The 23,176-nt window shown below is 45.7% G+C and overlaps 1 protein-coding gene across 1 annotated transcript in view; it reads right to left on the bottom strand.

The window, feature by feature from the left end:
• The window catches only part of LOC141127641 (general transcription factor II-I repeat domain-containing protein 2-like), a 77,483-nt gene extending 59,934 nt beyond the window's left edge, over positions 1-17,549 (bottom strand). Inside the window, exons 1-2 of the mRNA XM_073614298.1 lie at positions 16,890-17,549; positions 16,107-16,814 (exon numbers count right to left, since the gene is read on the bottom strand). Coding sequence (XP_073470399.1) covers positions 16,107-16,814; positions 16,890-17,549 — 1,368 coding nt within the window. The remainder of the gene's footprint in view (positions 1-16,106; positions 16,815-16,889) is intronic.
• Between the last annotated feature and the right edge of the window lie 5,627 nt (positions 17,550-23,176).

Below are 23,176 nucleotides of genomic sequence, written 5' to 3'. Positions count from 1 at the left end.
GGGGGGATTCAGCAGTGCCCTGCACCTGTGGAGCTCTCTGGTGTGATGCAATAGGGTTGCTGCCCTTAAGCCGCTTCCTGGTGGATATCCTGCCTCAGTGGAGTTGTGCCTCCTCCTCCTCAATTTCTTCCTCTCTTCTATCAGGCACCCAGGTACAGTCAGTGACCTCATCATCCCCTCCCTCCTCATCACTGGAGCAAACTTGGCAGTATGCTGCAGCTGGGGGAACATGACTGCTAGTTTCTTGTCCTTCTGTGGCATCCCCCCTCTCTAGGCTCACGTTACTCCCTTCCTCAACCTGGGAACCAACATCGGTGCCTTCAAATCCTCCATCAGCATGTAACCTACACTATGGTCGAATAATTTTGGTGACTCCTCCATGCATGATGGTGGGGCTACGGAAGGAGTAACTGTGGACAGGGAGCCGGTGGAATAGGCTGCTTTGGCAGCTGCATTGGAAGGACAATTAGTATGAGCCTGGGGGACACAGGATGAGGAGGATGAAGACAGCTTAGTTATCCACGCCACCAACTCTTCTGCATGTTGTGGCTCGATAACACGGCCAGCAGCAGAAAAAAAGGACAAGCATGACCTGCCTGCAGAGGATGCACCACGTCTGCCACCACCACTTTTCACTGTAGACACAGAGGCTGCTTGCCCTCTTTTAGTGGCCCGTGAGTGTCTGCCTCTCCTTGGTGGCCTTCCGGATGGGGATTTTTTTTCATACCACACTACACTGTATTATATACTGTGTACACCGCCTGAAGTGTATTAGAGACTGTACACACTGTATTATATACTGTGTACACTGCCTGCACTGTATTATGTACTGTACACCAGCTGCACTGTATTATGTACTGTACACCAGCTGCACTGTATTATATGCTGTGCACACTGTATTGTATACTGTGTACACCGCCTGCACTGTATTACCATATTTTTCGCTCCATAAGACGCACCCGACCATAAGACACACCTAGGTTTTAGAGGAGGAAAACAAGAAAAAAATATTCTGACCCATACAGAAGCCCGGCAAATAAAATGTACATTAGCCAGTGGACAGTCCGTTAGCCAGTTGTATATATTCCTATAATAAATAAAGATACACCAGTGTTTATGTGAGTATAATCTGATTAACGAGTAATTTGATCTTAGAAGGTCATACAGTGTAGATCTCCCATGTGTCTCCCATGTTCCTATGGATATATAGCACAGTGTGTACACACCCTGTCATAATACAAGCAAAGATATTTAAATAGTAAGAAAAGAAAGTGAGAAGCAGTGTAGTTAGCTGTGTCTCGTCCCATCTATCTAAGCACCTAGCATAATCTCCACATAAATACTCCCATAATATACATACCGTATATTTCAGCATTATAAACACACACGTCGCTTCTCCATCTCACTGCCCATCCCACTCATTATGGCAGTTGGCCCTGCCTCCCTCTGCCCCCATTGGCTCGCAGCAGCTCAGGAGGATGGTGTCTCTAGAAAGGTCATGGGGATGGGCGTGATTGGTAAAAGCAGACTCTCTTGTCACTACGGCTAGCGGCGCCGCGATTGGAAGCGACGCAGCATTGCCTTGGGCGGGGCCAGCTTCTGGTTAACTGGAGCGAGAGAGGGTGGACCAAGTAGGTGGTGTGTCCCATTTGTGTGCACGGAGCGAGCGGCGGTGGCAACTTCTGCTCAATATTCGCTCCATAAGACGGACAGGCACTTTCCCCCATTTTTTTGGCGGGGGAAGTGCGTCTTATGGAGCGAAAAATATGGTATGTACTGTACACTGGATGCACTGTATTATATTCTGTGTACACTGCCTGAAGTGTATTAGAAACTGTACACACTGTAATAAATACTGTGTACACTGCCTGCACTGTATTATGTACTGTACACCGGCCGCACTGTATTATATGACGTGCACACCGCCTGAAGTCTATTATATACTGTACGCCACCAAATGCACTGTGTCAGGGTATATATATATATATATATATATATATATATATATATATATATATATATATTAGATTGTGTATATATATATATATATATATATATATATATATATATATATATATATATATATATATTAATACACCTCCTGAAGTGTAGTATACTCCTCACATTTTTGTAAATATTTTATTATTTCTTTTCATGTGACAACACTGAAGAAATTATACTTTGCTACAATGTAAAGTAGTGGGTGTACAGCTTGTATAACAGTGTAAATTTGCTGTCCCCTCAAAATAACTCAACACACAGCCATTAATGTCTAAACCGCTGGCAACAAAAGTGAGTATACCCCTAGGTGTAAATGTCCAAATTGGGCCAAATTATCCATTTTCCCTCCCCGATGTCATGTGAATCGCTAGTGTTACAAGGTCTCAGGTGTGAATGGGGAGCAGATGTGTTGAATTTGGTGTTATCACTCTCACTCTCTCATAATGGTCACTGGAAGTTCAACATGGCACCTCATGGCTAAGAACTCTCTGAGGATCTAAAAAAAAAGAATTATTGCTCTACATAAAGGCTATAAGAAGATTGCCAAGACCCTGAAACTGAGCTGCAGCATTGTGGCCAAGACCAAACAGCGGTTTAACAGAACAGGTTCCACTCAGAACAGGCCTCACCATGGTCAACCAAAGAAGTTGAGTGCACGTGCTCAGCATTATATCCAGAGGTTGTCTTCGGGAAATAGACATATGAGTGCTGCCAGCATTATGGCCGCTGTGTAAGCAGCCTTATACAGTGTGGGGCATGGCCTTAGCCCCCTGAGCCATGAACGGCTAAAGGCACCCTGCCTTTGGCCAATCATGGCTCTTATAGCAGAGCGCGCAGGGATTGGCCAAAGCATGCAGGTCAGGTGCATGCTTTGGTCAATCATCAGACATCAATGCGATCTCGCAGTGCATTATGGGTCACTCCATGGCACGCTAGTTTGCTGCGAATGCCCCATAATGTTTGGAATTCGGCGAACGGGCGAACACCCAATGTTACGTTCAACTCGAACCGTGGGACCATCCCTATTAACAATAGTTCATCATGATTGATGTGGATCTACAATGGTGGATAACATGAATGGCGATGAATCTACAACGAAGGACTCAAAAATTATTACCATTTATTATTTTTTTTGTGAATGAGTATGGGTACTATGTACTTATTTACACACAGTAGGGGGCCTCCAGATTATAAAAAGAACCTTGCACGCAGATCCCCACAACCACTAGGCCAGGTCTGTGGGAAAGAGGCCCTTGTCCTTACTAACATGGGGACAAGGTAAAGGTCTAGTATGGATTTTTTATTTTTTATTTTTTTATGAAATCCATTCTAGACTCATCTAGGTAAAGTTTCTGGTACAACTGACGGAAATCTATAGTCACTTTGTTTACAAACAGAATGAAGCAGCCAGGAGCTTCTAATTACCGGCAATTTAAACAACATTTTTTTATTTCTGTCAGAATTGCAATAGTAGGTTGTGTACTTTACAGATGCACCACTTTACAGGCAGGTTAAAGTGGTTATAATCCCTGTACAACCACTTTTCCCTACAGGTAAGCCTATAATAAGGTTTACCTGTAGGTGCTGGAAATATCTCATAAACCTGCACGGTTTAGGAGATATTTACAATATATGCTTGCACACTTTAGAAAGTGCAAGATCGTGCCATTTATGCATAGTAGCCCATTATGCTTTAACTTTGCAGGGAAATAAAGAGGAAGTAAAATCCATCCTACCTCATGCATAAATCTATAAAGGAGGTTACCTCTGTCCAAGTTTCCCACCCGAGAAGGAGGGTGCTTATCTAACAAAGGGTGAAGATAACAATGGAGGTCCCCCATCAGCAAGAGAAGAAAATCAGGCTTATCCAACAAGAATTATATTGGGACATTAGATGAGGTATGCTCCTGCTAAATAAAACAGTGTATGGAGTATGTATATAGTAAAACCTTTTATTTATCAGATGCAGTTCCTTTAGTCTAGAGCTGCATGATACAGTTTCCAAAACATAAACACAACCATATACAGATGAGATGATATTGAATACACATTTACCAAATGAACATTTGAAACAACATATGATGGCCATACGTACTGAAATATATATATATATACACACACAAATACATGAATACATGTCTCAATATTCTTCTTTTATGCTTTTATGCATTTAATCAGGGATGGAGGCTTGCTACTGTGGCTATGACAGGTTACGTTTTTTTTTCTTCGTTACATTGTTAAGGTGGAAAACACCCACTTTCTTGAGACCTGCCATGCCATTAATACCAACTAGAGACCACATACTAAATATTAGCTGACTGTTCTTTTGTTTTTATCTATTTTACAATTTTTTCCAGCATATGGTCAATTTGTTTTTCATCCCCTTTCCTCATCAGGCACGAGATCGGCTTGTGTGGGGTGAGTGGGGTTTGTGGGGGGGGTTATCCTCTGAATTTGTCTGGAGGCAGCAGTGCCTCCCTTCCTTATCCTCTATCTATTTATCTTGTGCATCGGCGTCATGCAGACATGCTCCCTCTTGATGTCAGGCTGGCACCATGGGGTGGGGACGTTTTTGTTTCCATCAAGAACCATGGGATGGGTAGGAGTGGATCCGTTTCCAGCTTCATGTTCTGCCTCCCCTCCGCCCATACGGTGTCAGCATGATGCTAGCGGGTACCCAGCCTGCATCTCGGGTATATATATCTGGTGCTGGCCAGATGGATCACTTTGCAATCTGTCACCATCGATGAGACACCACATCTCTGGCTCTCACACCGTCAGCACATATGTAAGTTAGGAAGGGGTAATCTGTGACTCCATCCACACTATTTTTATCATTTCACCTCTCATATATTATTTAAATGTATTTATTTTTTTTATTTTTTTCTACATATAAATATATATGTTTTCAACATACATTTTCCAACATTCATCACTGTATTTTTTACTTTTTCACATACACTAGTTTTATTTTTACTCACCTAATCTACAATACACCTTCATTCCAGATCGATGCGGCCCTTTGCATTTATACCATCTAATCTCTCATAGATTAGACTGTGGTAGCCTGGCCTGCTTTTTGGTGGTACCCTTGATGCGGTCTGGGTTGTTCACCGCTCTGGACCTGACATTTTGTTGGGGATCCCTTCCCTCATACCTCCATCAATGCATGAGCCGATATACATTTCTGGAGCTGATTTGTGGGTACTAGATTTTATAAACAATTATTCATGGAATTTTTCTTTCCCCCTTCGGGTTGAAGGATTTATTATACCTATAGTAATATACTCTATTTTTCTGTATCCACAGTGAATTTCTGCATCCATACTCCTGATGAGTGAATGTGATTCACAAAACGCATAGAGTTTTTATTCATGGGATGCGTAAGACAGTTCATCTTTTACTCTTTTTATTAATGTATTTGTGTGTATATATATATATCAGTATGTATGACTATCATATGTTATTTCATATGTCCATTTGGTAAATGTGTATTCAATATCAACTCATCTGTACTGTATATGGTTGTGTTTATGTTTAGGAAACTGTATCATGCAGCTCTCCAAAGGAACTACATCTGATAAATAAAAGGTTCTACTATATACATACTCCATACACTTTTATTTAGCAGTAGCATACCTCATCTAAAGTCCCAACATTCTTCATTTATGCTTTTATTCATGTAATCAGGGATGGAGGCTTGCTACTGCGGCTATGACAGGTCACGTATTCTTTTCTTCTTTAAATAGTAGTTTCACCTCTCTTGATTCCCTTGCGTGATCAATTGAAAGATGGAGAATTGTTCCTCTCCAACACACCTCCCTGAAAGCAAACTTGACATCCAAAAGGAGGAAAACCAAATGAGAACCATCTTCCAGAGGAAGAACCTTGCTATAAGGCATCCAAGAACAGCAACCAGAATATAGCAACATCCGCAATCAAGCAGCATCCTCTACAGCCGCCCAGCATCGTAAGTAGGGATGAGCTTCGAGTTCGAGTCGAACTCATGTTCGACTCGAACATTGGCTGTTCGCAAGTTCACCGAACAGCGAACAATTTGGGGTGTTCGCGGCAAATTCGAATGCCGCGGAACACCCTTTAAAAGTCTATGGGAGAAATCAAAAGTGCTAATTTTAAAGGCTAATATGCAAGTTATTGTCATAAAAAGTGTTTGGGGACCTGGGTCCTGCCCCAGGGGACATGGATCAATGCAAAAAAAAGTTTTAAAAACGGCTGTTTTTTCAGGAGCAGTGATTTTAATAATACTTAAAGTCAATCAATAAAAGTGTAATATCCCTTTAAATTTCGTACCTGGGGGGTGTCTATAGTGTGCCTGTAAAGGGGCGCATGTTTCCTGTGTTTAGAACAGTCTGACAGCAAAATGACATTTTGAAGGAAAAAACTCATTTAAAACTACCCGCGGCTATTGCATTGCCGACAATACACATAGAAGTTCATTGATAAAAACGGCATGGGAATTCCCCAAAGGGGAACCCCGAACCAAAATTAAAAAAAAAAAATGACGTGGGGGTCCCCCTAAATTCCATACCAGGCCCTTCAGGTCTGGTATGGATATTAAGGGGAACCCCGGCCAAAATTTAAAAAAAAAAATGACGTGGGGTTCCCCCTAAATTCCATACCAGACCCTTCAGGTCTGGTATGGATTTTAAGGGGAACCCCGCGCCAAAAAAAAAAAAAAAAACGGCGTGGGGTCCCCCCAAAAATCCATACCAGACCCTTATCCGAGCACGCAACCTGGCAGGCCGCAGGAAAAGAGGGGGGGACAAGAGTGCGGCCCCCCTCCCTCCTGAACCGTACCAGGCCACATGCCCTCAACATTGGGAGGGTGCTTTGGGGTAGCCCCCCAAAACACCTTGTCCCCATGTTGATGAGGACAAGGGCCTCATCCCCACAACCCTGGCCGGTGGTTGTGGGGGTCTGCGGGCGGGGGGCTTATCGGAATCTGGAAGCCCCCTTTAACAAGGTGACCCCCAGATCCCGGCCCCCCCCTGTGTGAAATGGTAAGGGGGTACATAAGTACCCCTACCATTTCACGAAAAAAGTGTCAAAAATGTTAAAAATGACAAGAGACAGTTTTTGACAATTCCTTTATTTAAATGCTTCTTCTTTCTTCTATCTTGCTTCATCTTCTGGTTCTTCTGGCTCTTCTGGTTCTTCTGGTTCTTCCACCGGCGTTCTCGTCCAGCATCTCCTCCGCGGCGTCTTCTGTCTTCTTCTCCTCGGGCCGCTCCGCACCCATGGCATGGGGGGGAGGCTCCCGCTCTTCTCTTCTTCTTTTCTTCTTTTCTTCTTTTCTTCTCTTCTTCATTTTCTTCTCCGGGCCGCTCCGCAATCCATGCTGGCATGGAGGGAGGCTCCCGCTGTGTGACGGCGCTCCTCGTCTGACAGTTCTTAAATAACGGGGGGGGGCGGGGCCACCCAGTGACCCCGCCCCCCTCTGACGCACGGTGACTTGACGGGACTTCCCTGTGGCATTCCCCGTGACGTCACAGGGAAGTCCCGTCAAGTCACCGTGCGTCAGAGGGGGGCGGGGTCACCGGGTGGCCCCGCCCCCCGTTATTTAAGAACTGTCAGACGAGGAGCGCCGTCACACAGCGGGAGCCTCCCTCCATGCCAGCATGGATTGCGGAGCGGCCCGGAGAAGAAAATGAAGAAGAAGAGAAGAAGAGAAGAAAAGAAGAAAAGAAGAAGAGAAGAGCGGGAGCCTCCCCCCCATGCCATGGGTGCGGAGCGGCCCGAGGAGAAGAAGACAGAAGACGCCGCGGAGGAGATGCTGGACGAGAACGCCGGAGGAAGAACCAGAAGAACCAGAAGAACCAGAAGATGAAGCAAGATAGAAGAAAGAAGAAGCATTTAAATAAAGGAATTGTCAAAAACTGTCTCTTGTCATTTTTAACATTTTTGACACTTTTTTCGTGAAATGGTAGGGGTACTTATGTACCCCCTTACCATTTCACACAGGGGGGGGCCGGGATCTGGGGGTCACCTTGTTAAAGGGGGCTTCCAGATTCCGATAAGCCCCCCGCCCGCAGACCCCCACAACCACCGGCCAGGGTTGTGGGGATGAGGCCCTTGTCCTCATCAACATGGGGACAAGGTGTTTTGGGGGGCTACCCCAAAGCACCCTCCCAATGTTGAGGGCATGTGGCCTGGTACGGTTCAGGAGGGAGGGGGGGCCGCACTCTCGTCCCCCCCTCTTTTCCTGCGGCCTGCCAGGTTGCGTGCTCGGATAAGGGTCTGGTATGGATTTTTGGGGGGACCCCACGCCGTTTTTTTTTTTTTTTTTTTGGCGCGGGGTTCCCCTTAAAATCCATACCAGACCTGAAGGGTCTGGTATGGAATTTAGGGGGAACCCCACGTCATTTTTTTTTAAAAATTTTGGCCGGGGTTCCCCTTAATATCCATACCAGACCTGAAGGGCCTGATATGGAATTTAGGGGGACCCCCACGTCATTTTTTTTTTTTAATTTTGGTTCGGGGTTCCCCTTTGGGGAATTCCCATGCCGTTTTTATCAATGAACTTCTATGTGTATTGTCGGCAATGCAATAGCCGCGGGTAGTTTTAAATGAGTTTTTTCCTTCAAAATGTCATTTTGCTGTCAGACTGTTCTAAACACAGGAAACATGCGCCCCTTTACAGGCACACTATAGACACCCCCCAGGTACGAAATTTAAAGGGATATTACACTTTTATTGTTTGACTTTAAGCATTATTAAAATCACTGCTCCTGAAAAAACGGCTGTTTTTAAAACTTTTTTTTGCATTGATCCATGTCCCCTGGGGCAGGACCCAGGTCCCCAAACACTTTTTATGACAATAACTTGCATATAAGCCTTGAAAATTAGCACTTTTGATTATTCATGTTCGTGTCCCATAGACTTTAACGGTGTTCGCATGTTCGAACGAACTTTTTTCCTGTTCGCATGTTCTGGTGCGAACCGAACAGGGGGGTGTTCGGCTCATCCCTAATCGTAAGTCAGCTTCATGCATATCGATCCAATGTGAGGCCGCAGCCGCTGACTCAAAGAAGTCCGCTTGCCCCCAGAGGTAATACAAAGCCTGGTCGGGTACAACATGGCATATGTTGCTTGAAGGCACTTCAGTCGTTTTCGGACTTCCGTGAATTTTGTCCTGCTCCACTGAACTTCAGCCGAAAAAGTCCAGGTAGAAAGAGACTTTGACTCCATTGTATTGAATGCTACAGCATTCACGTGCCAGGCGCAGTATGGTTTCTCTGTCACAGTAGTTAAGCAAACGAGCCAGTACAGGCCTAAGTGGGAGTGGCCTAGTGGGAATGGGGTGAGCCCACTACACTGAAAAGTGAGGTGTAAAGGCATCCTTGCCAAATATATAGAGGATCCAGCATTCAGTAAATTCTGTGGGGTTACGGCCCTCAATCTTTTTTCCGGGAGGGCCATGATATGCACGTTGTTTCTCCTCATACGATTTTCCAGGTCTCCCGCCCACAAACTGTTTATGCCAGCTAGCTGCTTAGTGGTCTGCGAGTCCCGCAAAAGAGATGGTAGTTTGTCCTCCAAATCACTAATGCGACTTTCTGTGGCAGTAGTACGCTCTCTGATTTTCTGGAGATCCTATCTAATCAATGCTACATCTTCTGACAGGCTTCCATGGTGCGATTTAAGTTTATCTACTGATGCTGTCCACTTATTAACCGCTTTTGGGATTTCCCAAAGTGTGGGTTGTTCTCAGTGTAAGCCTGTGACCGGGCATCCTGCTCTGTCTGTATGGCCTCTGCTCCTCCATGCAGTCCCTCCTGCTCCTCCTCTAGCATGTCAGCGAGACCACTGGGCTGGGTACAAGGTAATGGCAGCTTTTAAGCATAATAGAGCATGTCCCTGGTGCCTTCTTTACCCTGTGACTTGGCACCCTTCGATTTGGAAGTCCCAGGGTCCTTGTCCTAGGCTTTCTTCGCTCCACGAGGAGTCCTCTGTGAAAGAGCCACGGCGGAGCCCTCGGTGGGTCCTGCAAGTGTCAGAGGGTGTACAGGCAGTGTCAGGTGTGTAAATCAGCAGGACAGTGATCCGGGGACAGGATCAAAGGCAGGATCAGCCACGGGAGCTCTGAGAAGCTGTAACTCTCACATGCCGTGCTCAGCTCCACCCCCCCAGCATCTATATTTTAACTGCAGCTAAGTTTAAATCTATATCTGTCATTGCTCAATTAAATGTTATACACTATATTAACAAAAGTATTGGGATGCCTGCCTTTACACGCACATGAACTTTAATGGCTTCCCAGTCTTAGTCCGTAGGGTTCAATATTGAGTTGCTCCCCCCCCTGGCAGCTATAACAGCTTCAACTCTTCTAGGAAGGCTGTCCACAAGGTTTAGGAGTATGTTAGGAGTAATGTTTGACCATTCTTCCAGAAGTGCATTCATGTGGTCAGGCTCTGATGTGGACGAGAAGGCCTGGCTCGCAGTCTCCACTCTAATTCATCCCAAAGGTGTTCTTTCGGATTGAAATCAGGACGCTGTGCAGGTCAGTCAAGTTCCTCCACCCCAAACTCACTCATCCATGTCTTTATGGTCCTTGCTTTGTGCCCTGGTGCACAGTCAAGTCCGAACAGGAAGGGGCCATCCCAAACAGTTCACACAAAGTTGGGATCATGAAATTGTCCAAAATGTCTTGGTATGCTGATGTCTTAAGAGCCCCCTTCACTGGAACTAAGGGACCAAGCATAACCCCTGAAAAACAACCCCACACCATAATCCCCCCCCCACCAAATCATTTGGACCACGAGACCAAAGAAGGAACTTAACCCGGGGATGAAACTAAATCTAATGCAGAAAAAGGGGGGTATCTGGCGTACTAGCAAAAAACAGTCCACAGTTAGTATATAGGCTATCAGTATGTGGATGGGGATTGTGAAAATCCAAGTATGCCCAGGAGCCGCTGATTGAAGAGCTAGAAGTAACTCTGTATGTGGATAAATGAGAAGAGAAGCAGCATTTCTAAGCATAGCATAAAAGCACTGGCTTTATTAAACAACAAAGTGACAACTCACAACAGTAAGCAGTTAAAGTGCTCATCTAGGTAACGCCGCTGTGGTAAGCCGGTCTGGTTTATTTATTTATGCAGGACCCTTATGGTCTTTCCAATAATTTTTCAATCTTGAAATCATTTACCTGTAAGTATTCTTAGTATAGAGGTCCTTTTAGTAATGTTTTTTCAGCCATGTTATTTCATTGTTTTTTAAATATTTTTTTCTTAAATGTTATTGTTATCTAAGCTCATCATTTTTTGCATTACAGAAATACTGTCTTGTACTTTTAGGCCAGTATCATTGTGTATTAGTAGTTGTTGATGCATTGCACAAAGTTTGCTGGCCTTTCTAGTCCACTGGTGGACAATTGGCCTTAAATACCATCTCCAAGATGGCCACACTCATGGCCTGAGAAAGAAGCAGTCATGCTTAGAACATTTGCCAAACCCATCGCTTCCTCATTAAGTGCTGAAACCGCAACAGTTGGCGGCAATTACGCAGATTGCGTAAGCGAAAGGCTTTCCGTATGCTGAGAGTGCGGGCGCCGTGCCGGTGGTAACGCTAATAGCGTAAGTCAGGTGAGGGGAGCTGTGTGTGCGGACGGTGGAGCGGAGACAAGGAACAGGTCTATGTTGGGGACCATACACCTTCATTCACAGGACGGGTGATCGCTTAAGCCGGCCGGCTGACTTTTTTATGCTGTCTTATGTCTACTGCAATGTAAGTGTGTTTTTTACAATTTTAATAAACGAATAACTACCAGGATTACGCTATGTCGATTCCCTCTTTTCTCTTGGGGAACCCCTGAGCGGTAACTATCCCGGTGCCTTGGAGGTGCATATGAAGCGTTTTATGCTGTGATCGATCCCACTGTGTGGCTTGGTGGATCATTGCCTTCCAATTATTCTCTCTGGATAAAGGCCCCGACCGGGTTAAGGTCGCAAGCTTTTTTTGGCTTGCCTTGTGGTAAGCGCACAAATTTACTGGTGGTATCACAGCGGTGCGGTGGAGGAACCATTTACTTACTTATTGTATCCAATATCACTATGAAGATTGTGATCTGGGTTTTGGACTTTTTCACTTACATCTAGATGGACTTTTATTATTGCCCATTTATTGTTGCTTGTGATTTGTTCAATTTCACGTTTATACAGTTTATATGATAGTCCAATCTCATATACACCTAATCCTTCATGTCATTAGCACTTTCACTTCTTTACATCATTTAATATTATTGGTGTATGTTATTTAGTTTATTGAGCGCTGCTATTTATTATCTAATTTTTTACTGTGTGTATCCCATGTATAGCAGCAGCTTCTTAGGTATATTAATAATCTTTAATTAAATCTTTTGTCAACACAATTAACTGGTTATTATATCACAGCGCGGTATTTATTGTCTGTTTATTTAGGTAACATAAGAGGTATGACAATCATCAGTAGGATGTTCTGCATCTGTAGAGTGTACAGGATGGTCCTTCCCAGGCCCGTCACGACAGGACATGCAAAACAAGCAATTGCTTGGGGCCCCGAGCTGGCCTGGGGCCCCAGCCAAGCCGCCGGCCGCCGCTTTCTATAAGTTGCAGCCTGTAGCGTGGCCGAGCTCTTCTTCCTTTCTCCTGCAGTCATGGCCGGCGTCACCATTAGGCGGATAGGCAGCCGCCTAGGGCACCAGGATGGAGGGGGGCGGTAAAATCTTGGCTGACACAGTGACCCCGCACTGATGGCTGCTATCACACACCCTGCCGCACCGAGCAGATTGGAGTTATATTGTGGGATGCAGGGTGACGTGACAAGCAAGATTATGAGCAGGACGGGGATGAGGATAAACAAGCGCCAGTGTTCTGACTAGAAAGGAGAGCAGGGATGGAGTCTGTGTGGGCAGCTTCAGGAGGAGCGTCTTCTCCCCCAGGCAGCAAGACTTGTACAGTGTGGAGTGGAGATCAAGAATAGCTATTTCCCTCTAGCTCCGGCGCTCCACAACCTCTGGCATCCTGTCACAGTGATATAGTGAGAGCTTGGAAATCCAGCTAGCTTGTGCAGGAGTCGGGCTGTCCTCCACTGTCCTCCTAACCCCTCCCACACTACACTGCTTGTCAAATCAAATACTCCGCCTACCATTTGTGCCCGCCCACACTCCAGCCACATGCATGCAATGCACTGTACTGTGCTGTGAGGGGAGTTCTGTTTTCAAACAATAGCTGCCACAGCCCTGGGGGAGACCAGCCTGAATGGGAGAGCATGATTGGTGAGTGAGACCCCCAGAATAACCCCCCTCTCTGTTTCCACTCCTTTGTGCTATGCACCTTCTTCCTCCCCCCTCTCTTCCTCATCACCTTCTTCTCTCTCTCTCCCCCCTAGGCTAGGGCCTAGCCTGCCTGTATACCGTCCTAGTCTGTCTGTATACTGTTCTAACCTGTCTATATACCATCCTAGCCTGCCTATATACTGTCCTAGCCTGCCTATATACCATCTACCATCCTAGCCTGTCTATATACCATCCTAGCCTGCCTGTATACCATTCTAGCCTGTCTGTATACCGTCCTAGCCTGTCTGTATACCGTCCTAGCCTGTCTGTATACCGTCCTAGCCTGCCTATATACCATCCTAGCCTGCCTGTATACTGTTCTAGCCTGCCTGTATACCATCCTAGCCTGCCTGTATACCATCCTAGCCTGTCTGTATACCATCCTAGCCTGTCTGTATACCGTCCTAGCCTGCCTGTATACCGTCCTAGCCTGTCTGTATACCGTCCTAGCCTGCCTGTATACCGTCCTAGCCTGCCTGTATACCGTCCTAGCCTGCCTGTATACTGTCCTAGCCTGCCTATATACCGTCCTAGCCTGCCTATATACCGTCCTAGCCTGCCTGTATACCATCCTAGCCTGCCTGTATACCGTCCTAGCCTGTCTGTATACCATCCTAGCCTGTCTGTATACCATCCTAGCCTACCTGTATACCATTCTAGCCTGCCTGTATACCGTCCTAGCCTGCCTGTATACCGTCCTAGTCTGCCTGTATACCATCCTAGCCTGTCTGTGTACCATCCTAGCCTGCCTATATACCGTCCTAGCCTGCCTATATATACCATCCTAGCCTCCCTGTATACCGTCCTAGCCTGTCTGTATACCAACCTAGCCTGTCTATATACCGTCCTAGTCTGCCTATATACCGTCCTAGCCTGCCTGTATACCATCCTAGCCTGCCTGTATACCGTCCTAGCCTGTCTGTATTCCATCCTAGCCTGCCTATATACCGTCCTAGCCTGCCTATATACCGTCCTAGCCTGCCTGTATACCGTCCTAGCCTGTCTGTATACCGTCCTAGCTTGTCTGTATACCGTCCTAGCCTGTCTGTATACCATCCTAGCCTGTCTGTATACCGTCCTAGCTTGTCTGTATACCGTCCTAGCCTGTCTGTATACCATCCTAGCCTGCCTATATACCATCCTAGCCTGCCTGTATACCGCCCTAGCCTGTCTGTATACCGTCCTAGCCTGTCTGGATACCGTCCTAGCCTGCCTGTATACCGTTCTAGCCTGCCTGTATACCATCCTAGCCTGTCTGTATACCATCCTAGCCTACCTGTATACCGTCCTAGCCTATCTGTATAAAACCCTAGCCTGTCTGTATACCGTCCTAGCCCGCCTATATCACCCTAGCCTGTCTGTATACTATCCTAGCCTGCCTATATACCGTCCTAGCCTGCCTGTATACCGCCCTAGCCTGTCTCTATACCTTCCTAGTCTGTCTGGATACCGTCCTAGCCTGCCTGTATACCGTTCTAGCCTGCCTGTATACCATCCTAGCCTGCCTGTATACCATACTAGCCTGTCTGTATACCGTCCTAGCCTGCCTGTATACCTGCAGGCCATGGCTGGTATGAGGAAGCGAGCCGGTGCAGCCGCTATTTGTCTTCAGGCCAGGTGCAGGTGCAGGCCTGTGGACCATGGCAGAAGAAATAGTGGAGAGGCACCGCAAACATCTCCCCCGCCACCTTCACCGTATACATGGGCAGGGCAAAGGGTGTGGAGTCAGGGGCAGAGCCAATGGGTCAGCAAAATTGGGTTTCGCCTAGGGCAGAGGTGTCCAAACTTTTTTCAAAGAGGGCCAGATTTCATGAAGTGAACATGGCTGAGGGCCGACCATTTTGCCTGACGTTCGTCGAACCATTAAAATGAAATGCAAATTAAATATTTTATGCAAACTTTATTGCAAACTGCATACTTTTCATTTCGTCACATGGATAACAAATCTAAACAGGTGTTAAATCACTCTGCCTTTCATATCTGAAGGCCAGATGAAAACAAATCCAGGAAGCTGAAATATATGTCAGGAACATTGTAAAGTACATTACATATTATAATAAAGGTTGTCAACTTTTAAGTTAAAAAAATTTGAACAGGAACATAACACCAAGTATACATCTTGTGTCCAAATATATTCATAACTGATTTAGACCAACTAAAATTAACTGAGATTTTACAATATATTCATCCCAATTGAAAAAAAAAAAAACTTGCCTGCACTAATGTGAATAGTGAAACTGGGATCTGGACTGCAGAACATAGGCTAGGTCTGGATCAAAGGCAGTGGTTTTGATGCGCAAAATGTCACACAGGTGAGAGTCACTTAGGCCCCTTTCACACTGGGGCGGTGGGGGCGTCGGCGGTACAACAGCGCTATTTTTAGCGCTGCTGTACCGTCGTTCTTGCAGCGGTTTTCGGCCGCTAGCGGTTCGGTTTTAACCCCCGCTGGCGGCCGAAAAAGGGTTAAATCCACTCGTACAGCGCGGCTATACCGCAGTATTGCCGCAGTATAGCCACGCTGTCCCATTGATTTCAATGGGCAGGAGCGGTGAAGGAGCGGTGAATACACCGCTCCTTCACCGCTCCAAAAAAGCGGTTTGCAGGACTTTTTTCACCACCCTGCCTGCGCACCACTTCAGTGTGAAAGCCCTCGGGCTTTCACACTGAACAAACAGCGGAGGCTGTTTAGGGGCGGTTTGCAGGCGGTATTTTTAGCGCAATACCGCCTGCAAACCGCCCCAGTGTGAAAGGGGTCTTAGTCTTGTCCTCACGCGGTTCTTGTTAAAGTTCATAGCAGAGAATGTCTGCTCACACATATATGTTGAGCCAAACAAGCTCAGCATTTTCTTCAATGTTCGAATCTCTTGAAACCGGCTCTTATCCAGTTGGCGGTAAAAGTTCACAAGAGAGAGCTGTTGGTGATGACTGCGTAACTCACTGTCACAATGCAGCTCAATGAGCTCGAGCTGCAGCTGATCTGGAGCAACAGAGAATGGAGAGGAGAAAAGGCTTATCTCATTTTTAATAGCTACAAAATCCTGAAAGCGCCATTTAAACTTCCCAGCCAGAGATGTGATGACTGCTGCATACTTGCTCATTTGTGCCCTGATATTGTCCTGTGGAAAACTGTTCATTATTTCCTGCAACGCTGAAAAATTTATGAGATTGGGCTGTGTTTGTGATAACTGCCTTATGAAAAGTTGCAGCTTTGTTCCAAAGGCTTTGAGGTGTGAATAAAGCTGGTTCTCCGCTGCATCTTTCCCCTGAAGACTGGTGTTTAGTACATTCAGATGCTTTGTTATGTCAACTAGAAACCCCAAATCAGCCAGCCAAATCGGATCAGATAGTTCTCGCATTGGTTGTTCCTTTGTTTCTAAGAATTCTCCGATTTCCTTTTTGAGAGAGTAGAAACGCTGCAGTGCAGACCCCCGACTGAGCCATCTTATATCGTTGTGATATACAACATCTTCGTATTCAGCCTGGATGTCCAGTAGAAACTATTTAAAGTGGCGGTGGCACAGGGCTTTAGAGCGAATAAAATTAATAGTCTTTACCACCGGTTTCATAACATGGTCATATTTGAGATGTTTAGCACAGAGAACTTGTTGATGAATGATACAATGGAGTTTCATAGCTTTGCCTCCTTCTTCGATCACCTTGTTACAGATTAGGGTTGCTAATCCACTTCGTTCTCCAGCCATGGCAGGTGCCCCATCAGTAATAATCCCAGTAAGTTTGTTCCAAGGCAGTTTTATGTCATCTATGGCGGAACTAACAGAAACAAATAAATCTTTTCCTCTTGTTTGGTCCGTAAGGCTCTGGAGGTCAAGTAGCTCTTCAGTCACATTCATTTCATCGTCCACCCCTCTCATAAAAATCAGCAACTGAACCGTGTCAGATAGGTCCATGCTTTCATCACAGGCTATTGAAAAGAAGTCAAAATCCACTCCTTTGGATGTCAACTGTCTCTTAATATCTGATGAAATCTCTTCAGCTCTCCGTGCTACAGTGTTACGAGCCAGGCAAATGTTGGCAAACTCTTGCTTCTTCTCGGGACAGATATTCTCAACCATTTTCATAACACATTCTTCGATAAAGTCACCCTCAGAAAAAGATTTGCAATTTTTAGCAATTAACGTTGCCACCTCATAGCTTGCCTTTGTGGCATTTTCATTTAACTCACGGGCTCTTGTGAAAAATCGCTGTTGCGACATTAAAACAACTTCAAGTTGCTTCAACTTTTCACTGCGGTCGTGCCCTGTTAGCTTGTCATATGTGCTATGTCGCGACTGTTAGTGTCTCTTGACATTAAATTCTTTATAAACAGCCACAGTCTCTTGGGATATCAGACAAACACAGTGATTCCGTATTTCAGTGAAGAAATATTCCACTTTCCACCTGTCCTGGAAGCGGCGGTCCTCACTGTCAACTTTCCTTCTCTTGTTTACAGTCGCTATTTTATAAATTGACCAGAAGGGAAAAGGATCTTGTGAGCGCAGGTCTCCTACCTTTGTAGCTATGTGTGGTGAAGATAAGCTGTTATTTGGATATATATATCTCCTCTTTGGCCCCCAAACAAATCCCAGAGGATGGGCTCAGTTTTGTACAAATGATTTATTTTCTCTCCTGAGAAATCTGGCCTTTATCACTTCTGTGGCCCCCAAGCTCTGATTAGGGCAAGGATGAGCTTTTTTTTTTTTTAATATATATTTTATATTCTTTCTGGCCCCCACTTGCAATCTGCCCCCAGGCTCAGATCAGGGCAAGGATGAGCTATTTTTTTTTTATATTCTTTCTGGCCCCCACTTGTAATCTGCCCCCAGGCTCAGATCAGGGCAAAGATGAGTTGTTTTTCGAACTGTAGATATATAATAATAATATAATCTCTGTGCACTCCTGAGTTATATTAGTCCCCGAGCGCCGCTCACTTCAGGGATCATGCACAAGGCCACTGGGACGCTGACAGCACGCGGCGCCGCAGCCAATCACCGCCGCCAATCACCGCCGCCAATCACCGCCGCCAATCACCACCGCCAATCACAGGCACTGAGAGCTCTGCAGCTGCCGCAGGGAAATGACTCAGTGTCTGCTATTGGCGCCGCATGCTGTCAGCTTCCCAGAGGGTTTTGGAACACGCCCCTGCTTGTCAGTGAGAGGCGCTCGGGGATTACGGATAATCACAGACATTACAGAGTGCGGAGCAAGGGGGGCCACAAGGGTGACAAAAGCTGGAGGCATGTAGGGGCCGTATAAAACCAGACTGCGGGCTGCAAATGGCCGGACTTTGGACATGCCTGGCCTAGGGTGTCAAAAATCCTTGCACCAGCCCTGCCTGCAGTCCGCGCGGTACAGGAGATTCAGTTTGCTGTTCCCGGCCAGACTGACAGAAAGTGAACACACTGAGTGCTCACTTCCTTTTAGTCTGGCCGGTCAGGAACAGAAAACTGAATCTCCTGCCGCGTGGTACGTGGTAGCGAGGGGGGTTAAAAAGAACACGGGGGGGAGTAGTAAGGGGGGAGGCAGTCATCAAGACCCATTTAGTAATAAAAATATGGTAGCTTGCTGATCATAATAAAAACAATTACCATAGCTTTCTTTCCATTTTCTTCTTTCTTTACCATCCCATTTCCATCTTATTGCTTCTTTTTTGAATCAGGTAATATTTAATAAAGCTTTTAGCAAAAATTTACAAAGCAGAGAAAAGACTCTACAGTACACTCTACTGTAGAGTCTTTTCTCTGCTTTGTAAATTTTTGCAAAAAGTTTTAAGACATATTACCTGATTCAAAAAGAAGCAATAAAATGGAAATGGGATGGTAAAGAAAGAAAATGGAAAGAAAGCTATGGCAATTGTTTCTATGGTAAAGCTATAGTAAATCTTTCTTTTTTGCTCTCCTCATTAGATATGAGATATGTGTGTGCTTTAAGTATGTTGGATTTAGTTATTGTGCACTTTTTTAATGTATATTTGATTTTATGGTACAGTGGTGTTTTTTTGCAAATGTTCAATTGTTGAAAATGTTCAAATTTTATGCACATTATATGCAACAGCAGTATTTGCATGGTAAACCTTGTTTATTTATATAAAATGTTGGTGAACTTAAACTGTATTGCTAGGCTGTGATTCCTGTATGCTTTGCATGCGTGTGTGCCGGGGGGGGGGTTGGGGTTGCCTCCATGTCTATTTTGCTTGGGACCCCCAAATTCCTTCAAACGGCCCTGGTCCTTCCTTTACACTTCACAGAAGCAGAACCTCCTACTAGTGGGTGTCCTTTCTACTCTAATTACTGGAACCTTCTTCACAATAACAGACACAAGCAATCAGACCACTGAGCTTAGGAGAGCTATAGAGTGGAGATGGGCTGAACGACCCCCTGTTCAGTGTGAACCAGAACTTTAGACCTTCACAAAAGTAAGGAACCGAATAATGGACCCCACTGAAGTTTATGGGACCTGAATTTGAAAAATCGACAGTGCCCATTTTGAAGGCTTATATGCAAATAATTGGGCATACAATGGTTATGGGGGTCGGGTACTGCCCTGGGGGACAAGTATCAATGAAAAAAAGTTTGTAAAAAACATAATTTTGAAATAAGCAGTGATTTACTGATGCTTAAAGTGAAACCATCAAAATGACAAATAAAAGCAAAAATGAAAAATTCCTTTAAATATAATGCATGGCAGGACCCCGTAGTCTGCCTGTAATGTGGTACATCTGTACTGTGTATAGAGCATGCTGCAGTAATAATGATATTTATAAAGCCAAAAAATAACATTTTCCATTCAAGCTTTCTTTATTTTATAAACAACGGCTTGGGGAGCCAGTCTGTATGATGAGGCCACAATTTAGTGCACTTGGAACAACAATAGAGAATGTTTGGATAAATTCTGGTGTCTCTTTTTCAGACTTTGGATAGAAGTAACAGGTGCGGACAAATTGGGCTTTGGGTGTCGGTGGTGCCTTCACACCGTAACCCTATACAGGTACTCTTGATGAAAGCAAGAATTGGCCTTGCTGTCAAATATTGCAATGATATGCACCTGTCAAACAGGTGCAGAAAAATTGGTACTTGGGTGTTAATTGTGCACATGAAGCCTACACCCAAAACATTTCTTCCAGATGAAATCAACACCCACAAAGCTAGGCAAACTAGTCAGTCTTTCAGAGATTCAAGATTCAGAAAGCACTTAATCAGCAACATCAGAGACTTTTCCCTTGTAATGGTGGTCAAGGAGGGTTGCAAACCAATAGTGATCCTCCTCCTTGGTGCCACGTATTCTTGGGTCCTTTTGCAGGCTTTGAAGAATGAGAGAGTCCCTGCACCCCAAGTTTGTGGCGGCATGAGAAGCAGACTCCTCAGGGTCACTGAGGATTACAGTATCTGGAACTGCCTCCTCCCAGCCACGTACTACTGCCAAGGGTTCTGGGGATAAAAAACTATCTGTTAAGGGTTGACATATGTCTTGCTCTGCCTCAATGCCTTCAAAGCTGCTAGAATCCTCCTCTCTCTCCTCATGTGTGTTCTGTGGTGTAGGGAGAATGTTGTCTGCATAAAACGGGCCTTGAGGGGAAAGGAAGTCCTCTTTTTTCCTCCCACTTCTCTGTCCATAATGCCACACAGAGTCAACTCCAGCAGGAACACAACACGGATTGTGTCACTGATGCATGCATTGTCACCATCACCATCCTTATGGCCTCCTCAAATGGTGACAGTACAGTGCATGACTCCTTTATGAACAGCCATTGGCGTGGGGGAAAAAAGCAGAGCCGGCCTGAGCCTGTCATTGTGGCATACTCACACAGGTACTCATTGACAGCCCTCTGCTGCATGTGCAGCCCCTGCAACATTGCCAAAGTCGAGTTCCACCTGGTGGGTATGTCACAAATCAGACGGTTACAGGCAGGTGGAATTCCGGCTGAATTTCAGCCAACCAAGCACTGGCTGTGTATGACCTCCTGAAATGACTACAGACTCTTCTGGCCTGCTTCAGCAGATCTTCCAACCCTGGCTAAATATTTAAAAAAGGCTACACCACCAAGTTGAGGACATGTGCCAGGTATGGCATATGTGTCAACTTTCCCTGTCTAGGGGCAGACAGGAGGTTTGTGTCATTATCGCACACCACCATTCCTGGCTCCAGCTGGCGTGGTGTGAACCACCTCTGGGTCTGCCCCTACAGAGCTGCCAGAATCTCTGCTGCGGTGTGGCTCTTGTGCCCTAGACACACCATCTGGAGTCCTGCATGGTTTCTTTCAGCCTGACTCATTGCATAGCCCCCTTTAAAGATTAGGGAGTACTTCATGGAACAATTCAGCAGAGGAGGGCATGGAGGAAGAGGAGGAGGAGGGGGTGTAGCTAACAAATCCTGCATCATCACCACTAGCTGTATAGACATGTGGTGGCACAACAAGCTACAGCACTGAGCCCAATCCTGCATCCTTTCCAAGTTGCAAGCAGAGGTACCCAGTGTGCCGTGTACTAAATAAATCATCCCTGACCATGCTTGCTGGACCACTTGTCAGCAGTAACGTGGACTTTGCAGCTGACTGCCTTGCACAGTGATGCCACAAAATTTCCTTCCATGTGATGGTAGAGATCTGGAATAGCCTTACGTGAAAAGAAATAGCAACTGGAAACCTGTCATTGAAGTATAGCACATTCTGCAAATTCACAGAATAGGGCAGAATCCACCAGATGAAAAGGCAGGAGTTGTAAAGCCAGCAGCTTTGACAAGCTTGAATTTAGATGCTGGGCATGTGGGTGGCAGTGACTGTATTTTTTTTTTGCTGCAGCATATGTGGCAGAGATATTTGCCTGCTGTAGTCTACAGCTGGTGGTATGCTACTGGCAGACATGCTGTAATGACCTGGGACACCCTGTGCTAAACCATCATCTCTGTCAGTGGAGGCTGCTGAGAGGTCATGAGGTATAGTGGGGGTAGACCAGAAAGTTCAGGAGTGAGGAGGAACAAAATTGCATCCCTTTGTGTGGCTTTCATGTGCTCTTGCCAACGATCTGAGTGTTGGGAGGTTAAATGCCTTGTCAAGCATGTGGTACCCAAATGGCTAGAGTTTTTGCCACACTTGATGTGCTTGAGGCAAAGTTTGCAAATTGCAACAGTGCCATTAGCTGCAGAAGGGCTAAAAAAGGCCCACACAGCTGAGAAGTGGGAAATGGGTCAGGAGATAACAGCCCTACAATCTGGTGAAATAGGGTGGCTGCTCTCTACTCTTTCATGATGGCTGCCTCTTTGCGGTTGTGCCTCACCCTCACTTACCTCCTCTGCTCTATCCAGCACCCAAGTCACGTCAGTGACTTCATCATCATCATCATCCCCTTTACCCTCATTATAACTGGAGACAACTTGCGACTGGGGGTAACATGACTGCCAATTAGTTGTTTACCAGTGTTCTTCCCTCTCTGTAGGCTCATGTTCCTACCTTCCTCAACCTCAGAACCAAGATCTGAATCAAGAAATGGCTGTGCATCATCCAGGAGCAAGTGGCTGATGCTGTGTTCAAATAACTCAGCTGACTCCCCCATGCCTAATGCTGGGGCTATGGCAGGAGTAGCTGTGGACAAGGAGGCAGAATAAGCCACTCTGGCAGCTGCAGTGGACTGCGCACTAGTCTCTGCTTGGGTGACAGAGGATAAGGAGGATGATGATGGTTTAGTAAGCCAGTCCACCACCTCCTCTGCATGCTGTGGCTGGATAGGATGGACAACATCACTAAGCAGAGGAAATTATGCCCTGCCTCAGAACTGATCATGTCCACCTTTGCCTGTGGACACATACACTGCTGGCCCCCTCACAGTGCCATGGGAACATCTGACTCTCC

Source organism: Aquarana catesbeiana, linkage group LG01, assembly GCF_042186555.1.
Source record: "Aquarana catesbeiana isolate 2022-GZ linkage group LG01, ASM4218655v1, whole genome shotgun sequence".
Classification (NCBI taxonomy): Eukaryota; Metazoa; Chordata; class Amphibia; order Anura; family Ranidae; genus Aquarana; species Aquarana catesbeiana.
The sequence above is the reverse complement of the archived record's forward strand: the minus strand, read 5'-3'. Positions and strand labels throughout refer to the sequence as shown.